Source organism: Neltuma alba, unplaced genomic scaffold (genome assembly GCF_004799145.2).
Source record: "Neltuma alba isolate B1F8T4 unplaced genomic scaffold, ASM479914v2 tig00012413_pilon, whole genome shotgun sequence".
NCBI classification, from domain to species: Eukaryota; Viridiplantae; Streptophyta; class Magnoliopsida; order Fabales; family Fabaceae; genus Neltuma; species Neltuma alba.
The window spans coordinates 57761-65364 of NW_021636904.1; the positions used below are offsets into that span (position 1 = coordinate 57761).

Consider the following 7604-nt stretch of genomic DNA (forward strand, 5'->3'; position numbering starts at 1 on the left):
TTTGGTCAAAATACGAAAGCTGAAAACGCATGGAGTGTAAGACAAATAGTGGGTCCCACTGAAGTTGTTCAGATCAAGAACAACTTCCATTTTGTGATGTGGGTCCCACTAAAGTTGTTCAGACCAAGAACAACTTTCATATTTTGGATGTGGGTCCCACTGAAGTCGTTTTTTGCCTGAACAACTTCTGTACAAATTTAAACTCGTTCACTGTCTGAACGATTTCAAGTGTAGTATCTGAGTAAATATTTTTGATCTTATAGCATCTGAGTAAATACTTTTACTGTTTGTCGTGTCTGGATAAAAAAGCCGTATTTCAGTCGACGGAGAGGCGGAAGGAGATTCTCGATCGATCGACGGCGCGTTTTGTGGTTCTTGTGCGAGATACCAAATGGACTAACTGTTGATTTATAAAAGGAAATTCAAAAACCAAAACTCGAAAATTCCACACCGGCCGGCACCTATTGTCTATTAAGTATTAACCCTCGTTCCTCCTCTTTGTTTGCGCTGTCAAATGGTTCAGATTGTTCCAGAACTCCAATCTCACACCTCTCTCTACGCTTGCATTGGCGGCTTCTCTTCTCTTCTGGATCGTCGCTCGAGGTATCCCCTTGTGTTTTCTTCACAAGATTCATATCCCTCTGCGCTTTGTTTGCTTGATGCTTCTTTACTTTTTTGCTCCCTCTCCAAAGAGGAATATGACGGGTAGCTTCTATCAACAGTATTTGTTTGCATCGTTTTCTGTCGTCTGGAACATTTTAAATGTTAAAAAGTACAGGGACTGAATTATAATAAGTTAAACTTGGATGAGCGATAATCGAGTTAAATTAAAAGTACGGGGGCAAAATGACTAATTTTTCCTTATTTTTAGCTACTTCACGATTCTTCGCATATGTTGCTCTTCTCCGTTCTCGGTGGTTCATCGTGATCCCGCCGTGGAGATCTCTGGACGCTCATTCTCTCTCGTGCACACTTCTTCGTTATCTATGTGCTGTGTGCCACCGGCAGTTCTCTCTATCTCGTGCTATCCCCTCTTCTGCGCGTTTCCAGAATGAGCGATTGAGATATAGTGAGCAGGGAGACTGAGAGGGCGCTAGCTGAGCCGGCGGAGGGAGAGACTGATAAATATATTCAAATTGATACCTGGAGGCGATTTTCTTTGTGTTGATTCTGTATTTCTAAATCCCCCGTGTCGATTAGAGGAGTGCCTGCCTGGCAATTGGGTTCTATGGGATTTGAAGGAGGCTGTTTGGTTTAATCGAATACTCGTTCTCATTTGAATTACGTGAGTGTTGATCTGCATTCTAACTTGGCTCTTACTTATCTTATTGGGATACTTCTCCGGAATTGGTCATTGGCTCTTGCATGAAGGCATGATCGGCGATTTTGGGATAGAATTTTTCTTGCAATGAACTTATGTTAATGCTATATATTCTTACTAATGGGCATGATTTCTGGTAGTAAAATGGAGGTTGAAAATCTATTTATACGCGATTTTTGTTGAGTTCTGAGGACCATGAATAAGTTTTGTTCAGAATCCATTGTCTTTCGTCCATGTGCCATGGTTCTTGCTATGTATGAATTGCGATGAGAGGATGCATGGATAAGAAGATTTTCGGACCTTCTGTTTCTGTTATTTGATTGAATCATGGTGGCTCCCATCAGTAATGTTCGTTTCCTAGATATGAATAATTTTACTGGGTTAGGTTGCCATTCTCCTTCGCTATTTCAGACTATAATGATATGGAAGCCCTGACGCTCAGTTGATACCTTTGGTGCAATTCAACTGCTGTTGTTAGTTAAGATAGTCTATATACAATCGTAGCCCTTGATAGTCATAAACTAACAGCTCCTCTTTTAAGAAAGGTTGCTCTGTCCATCTTGTTTGGTTTGCATCTTGTTCAGGATTTGATTGCAGTAGTTCACTAAGTAGTTGTTGGCTTTACTATAGCAGACATTTGTGGCTTGGTGGTTTAGATGGCAAGGGTAAGAGATAGAACAGAGGATTTCAAAGATGCTGTACGACAGAGTGCTCGCTCTTTGGGGTATGATGAGGTTAGTTCATTCTCTTGATTCTATTATTCTAAATGCCCATAAATTCTGTTTCTGGTAAATAATTTATATGGATTGGATCGACTGCTTATCTTATTGGGGTGTTTTTGTGGGGATGAGGGTTTTTTTCAAATGGAATCTTTGTTACATTACTGCCTCATCTTATATAGTTTGATAATTTTGTCAGGCCAAATTGGCATCAGTCATGGCTTCTTTTATCATTCACAAACCTCGGCAAAGGTCACCATTTACTAAAGCGGCACTGAAGACGGTATACTCCACATTGCCAACCCCCCCCCCCACAACAAAAAAAGAAAAGAAAAGAAAATCTTTTCTGAAACTGTGTTCGTTACCTGATCAGCACAATTTGGTTGTAAAGACAATGTGATTACTATTGTCTTATTATTCACTAGGAAAAGAATCTAGTCAATCATTTTTTATGTTTCTCAATCTCTGTTATGCCTCTTTCCTTTTTGTTTTATTAGCTTGAGAGTATTGGAGAATTGGACCAGTTCTTGTTGAAGCACAGAAAGGATTATACAGATCTGCACCGCACAACTGAACAGGAGAGAGATAGCATAGAACATGAAGTAAGCTATGTGTTTCGACCTGAGAAACTAGTTTCTGATCTTATTTGATGTATCACAGTATATACATTAGCACTTAAGAAATACAGACTGGTATTATCTGTCCTGCTTTGACTAATACCATTATTAGATCAAGCTTGTTCTGTCAATTTGCTTCCATTTAGAATGGATTCTTTATTACTCAGTAATATCTATGAGTTGAGAGTTTTAGCCCATTTCTGCAAGGGGTATTAGTTCATCATGTTGTTGAATGCATTGGTGGACCATCCCAAATAAAAGTTAGAAAATTACGGTGCCCTTCATTGATATATAAATTCAGTTAAGCATCTTTGAAAATATATTGTATATATTTTTAACATGATCATTTTATATGTCCAGGTCAGTACTTTTATTAAAACTTGCCAACAGCAAATTGATGTTCTAAAAAACAGTATTAATGATGAAGAGGCGAACTCAAAAGGCTGGCTTGGCATTGCAGCTGCGAAGTCTAATGTGGACACTATAGCCCACAAACACGGGGTGGTAAGGACTTCTCTTTATTTTTTCCTTTTTTATAGCGCCCTAAAGAAGAGCTCCTAGACAACTGTTCTAGTTGGTTAAATGGGTTTTGAATATTTATCTGCAACAGGCATTTCATGTGGATTAAAAGCTGTACTCTATATATATCCTTGTCTGTACTCTGTACTTCTTGCATTCCCATTTTCTACACCTGTCAAAGTTTGAGTATTCTGTTGAATTTTTTTAATGCTAAAATGTTGCATGAACTGAAAGTGTTTACTTAATTTTCTTTTTTGGTGTATTAATTGTTTGTTTGCTACTTTCTTGAACTATAGGTTCTAATTCTGAGTGAGAGACTCCATTCCGTAACTGCTCAGTTTGATCAGCTCAGAGCTGTGCGCTTCCAGGATGCTATTAATAGAGCTATACCACGAAGAAAACTTAACCGTATGACCAAAAAGGATTCTGCAGAAGCTTCAAACTCAGGCAGTATGGAGCTCAGAGAACCTGATGAATCACGCAATGAACCTCTAAGAGTCCAACAGCAACTCTTGGATGATGAAACACGTGCTCTTCAGGTTATCAGAATTTTCTTACTTATGAGTTTGTATTGGACTTCATCTGTCATTTACACATGGCCAGTAGTAGAACAGAGAGAGATAATAGGTGGATATAGAACAGAGAGAGAAAGAAAGGGAGAGAGGGAGAGTGGAACGTGAACGAGAGGGAGGGGCTGTTCTTCTGAATTTCACAGTAGGCAATGTGAAAAATACAATCATCTAAATCTTCTTTTCGGAATAATCAAGGCTATATATATATATATATATATATGGATCCACTTGCAAAATTTCCTTTACAAGAGGGAAACTTAAAGCTTGCTTGGCCAACATAAAAGTAAATCTAAGGTTTCCTTCTATAAGTTTTCCTGTATTTCCTATCACACTTGTTTTGTGATTGTTTGAGATTCTCATCAGAAATCCTTTGCTTGGTTTTATTTCTTGCAGGTGGAATTGACTAGTCTTCTAGATGCAGTTCAAGAGACTGAAACAAAGATGGTGGAAATGTCTGCACTGAATCACTTATTATCGACCCATGTTCTGCAACAAGCTCAGCAAATTGAGCTCCTATATGACCAGGTTAAATGTCACATTGCTCACGGTTTTTTCTTTATTATTTGGCTGTTTAGGTGTGTGCGCAGTTATGTCATGGATCATTGTCGCTTGTTAGCCATATTTGTCTCCTATTCCTATCTCATATATCTCTAGTTTGAATTCTCTGTCTATTTTTTCTTCCTCAGTACAGTGGAAATTTGTAGCTTTCATAATCTAAGGCTTTTATACTTTATAATTGAAACTATCAATGCCATTTGAAGAAGTGCAAGAATCTTGTTGCTCTTATGAATGGTGGAAAGACTCAGGCTTGAATGTGATACTTGTTTAACTTTGTGCCTTTCATAAATCTGGGTGACTTTGATATTTCAGCTATTTGAAATAAGTGTTAATTGACTGCACTGCATTTGGGTGTCTAGACTCAGGAATGCTACGTTTAAGATATGGTAGTATTTGATGCCCGGTGGTTGTAGAACTCCTATACCTGGAGGCCCCAAATTCTGCTATGGCTTGTAAATTCCTGTTGTATTTTAACTCGGACGTTCTTTAATCTCAGAAGCTTCAAACTTCCCCATTGGCAGTATCCTAAACTCCAAATTCATTTTCAAGCTCAAATATCTAATCTTACAATTTTGGAACATTCACACTGTTTAAAATGGCACCAGAGCCAGGAGAACTTCCTTGCTCACCGTGTTGTGAATGAAGTCATAGCACTCACTGATCACATAGCCAAGGCTTCAGAAACAACGCCTAGTAGTACTTGATGTTTCTGTTCTCTGCTGTTTAATTTGATCCTCTTGTAAGCTGTTGTAAATATTCTTTTTTTCAATATATTCCTCATTCAAAAAAATGGCACCAGAGTACGCAGTTTAAAATTTAAATATTTCTTGATGTCTAACGACTGCTGGAATATGGTTTATACTCAGATGTTAAGGACGATGATTAATTCCACTAGATTTCGTTTGGTCACATGTGGTTCAATAATTACCGGCGTATTAGTTCTCCCCAATCATTTCAAAGTTGTATGACATGTAGTAATAGTTCTTATTTGGCATCCTGACAGGCTGTTGAAGCCACCAAGAATGTGGAGCTTGGTAACAAAGAACTGTCCCAGGCCATTCAGCGGAATAGCAGCAGCAGAACATTTCTTTTGTTGTTTCTTTTTGTACTTACTTTTTCTGTCCTCTTTCTTGATTGGTACAGCTGAGCACATTGCATTTTTCCTTAGTAATGTTATTTTCACAGCACTTGCTTTATTTTCCCGGTCAGTTAAATATCCCAGTGTTATTTATCCTCTGGGAAGATATGCTTGTCCAGATTTGGTGTATACACGAGGTGGAAGAAATGTAAATACATTGAAAGCTATTTAAGTGAGAAATTTATCGGGGTGGAAGAAACTTGATGATGCCTTGCTAGAGTCCACTCATATTTGGGTCCGCTGTTTTTTTGACCACTTGTAATTTGAGTTAGCTGGGATTTGGATGAACGTCAATATACCATATATTATTCATTAAGCCTGATGTGCATGGTTTTGTTGCCATTCATGTGATTTTTTTTAGGGGTTCTTGAGTCATAATATGTTTTTTTTAAATTTGAAATATATAACTAGCCTTGTTGTTCGTACATGGATTTTTTTAATTTTTAAATGTCATTATTCGAACCACATCCGATTAATTCAAGTTAGAAGAATCAAAGGCAGAATCGTAGATATCACATGATTCCTGACAAGTCATATAAAATTATACTATCTCCGATTCTAATTATAAGATCTCGTTTACAGTCTACAAATGAGATCTTATACTTAAAAATTGAAAATTATTTTGTTTCTTTTGTACTCCTTTTCAATATTTACCGTAGAGTCCGGAGAGGTTTGGCTGGTGTTAATATTTACCTAGGTAAATGTTGGTGGAGTAAGTTCTAGTTTTCATCCTGACAATCGATCATTAGAAGCCTACAATATGTTGGTCTGATTATTGGAATTTAGATTCTAATCTTTCCTTTTCAAAATGAAGCAGTTGACGTGAGAAAAGTAGGTGGAATTTTTGTCTCTTTTGCCAACGAAAAGTAGGTGAAATTTGAATTCTCAACTACCAGTTTTTATACTTTGGCCAAAAAAACAAAAATTACTTTTTTAATTCTAAATATAAAATCTATTTTATAATATAAATTATATTATAAAATAAGTTTTATATTTAGGATTAGAGCAGTACTATTTATTATATTTTGACATATACAGATTTAGGTAGGTTCGAAGTTGTGAGTTCCTGCGGCTTGCAAGACTCTCGAGCACGTCACAGAATAATCTTGCTTTTGACATCTGCTCGTACGTAAAGTTTTTTAATCATTTTTTTAATTAGAGAGGGAACACTAATATTTTGAGATTATAAGTGGGAGAAATCCATAATTTCCCACTTACTAAGAAACTTTTAATCATTAGGCTATAAAGCCAATAACACCATATTCTTTTTCTAGTTTCGCATGATATTTACTTGTTTTTCCAGGGATTCTTTTCGTGGAACTCTCCAATTGAATTCGTATTTTAACCATCTTATTTTTTATTTTAATTACTTATATTCCATAAAAGTAAAGTTGGGTGGGCTTTTATGCCTGGTACAAAATTTCAAAAGGGAACCACCTTATTTATCACTTTATAAATGTAATTTATCATATATTTTTTAAATATATAAATTATAAGGTTAATTTTTTTCTTATGAAATGGAACCAAAATGAAACCACAAAAGTAGAAAGATGAAGACAAGAGAATGATAGAACTTTTTGTATTTGTTCACTTGCACTACAATACAAATAACATGCCCTATTTATAGGCATAGTCTTACACATAGATTACAATTGTCCTTAAATGAAAATAGTGGATAATCAATCCCATGAATGTGAATGGAGGTGAGTTATAAGAGTGAATGAATAGTAGAGGAGTAATGGATGGTGGAGGTAGTGGAAGTTACTTGGAGAAGATGAAGAGGAAGGGGTAAATAGATATCCACATAATATTCATAACACTCCCTCTTAGATGTTCATTATACAAATGTGTCTCGTTAAAAAACTTCAACTAAGAAAAACCCTGTGGGATAAAAACCTAGGGAATAAAAAGAGTATACATTTATCGATATACTTTCTAGTGCTACCCCATCAAAAACCTTACTAGAAAAAACCCGGTGGGATAAAAACCATAGTCAAGGAAAGAGAGTACAACATGTGTTAACTCCCCCTCTTAGTAACATCAATAGATATCTCTAAATCTACGGCATCCAATATCATGAATAAGCTTCTCAAATATCGTATAAGGAAGTGACTTAGTGAATAAATCTGCCATATTTTCATTGGAACGGATTTGCCGGAT

The 7604-nt window shown here is 36.4% G+C and overlaps 1 protein-coding gene across 5 annotated transcripts; it reads left to right on the top strand.

Moving 5' to 3' along the window:
• Positions 1–386: 386 nt before the first annotated feature.
• On the top strand, positions 387–5502 carry LOC114726937 (syntaxin-81-like). Of its 5 annotated transcripts, none has more exons than XM_028913654.1 (8): positions 387–603; positions 1952–2055; positions 2240–2323; positions 2538–2642; positions 3018–3161; positions 3473–3715; positions 4142–4273; positions 5310–5502. In XM_028913654.1, the coding sequence occupies exons 2-8, from the start codon at positions 1978–1980 to the stop codon at positions 5451–5453; spliced, it is 930 nt and encodes a 309-aa protein (XP_028769487.1). In that variant the 5' UTR covers positions 387–603; positions 1952–1977; the 3' UTR covers positions 5454–5502. The 5 variants fall into 5 exon arrangements, with proteins under 5 accessions (XP_028769487.1, XP_028769486.1, XP_028769488.1 ...); XM_028913653.1 differs by having other exon boundaries at positions 1955–2055; XM_028913655.1 differs by lacking the exon at positions 387–603 and adding an exon at positions 915–1285.
• Positions 5503–7604: the final 2102 nt, after the last annotated feature.

Excerpts from the sequence above, each read along its gene's own strand:
- LOC114726937 (XM_028913654.1), top strand. The coding sequence starts at position 1,978 with ATGGCAAGGGTAAGAGATAGAACAGAGGATTTCAAAGATGCTGTACGA. Across the intron at positions 2,643-3,017 it reads GAGATAGCATAGAACATGAA|GTCAGTACTTTTATTAAAAC; the intron begins GTAAGCTATGTG and ends TTATATGTCCAG. Across the intron at positions 4,274-5,309 it reads TTGAGCTCCTATATGACCAG|GCTGTTGAAGCCACCAAGAA; the intron begins GTTAAATGTCAC and ends GCATCCTGACAG.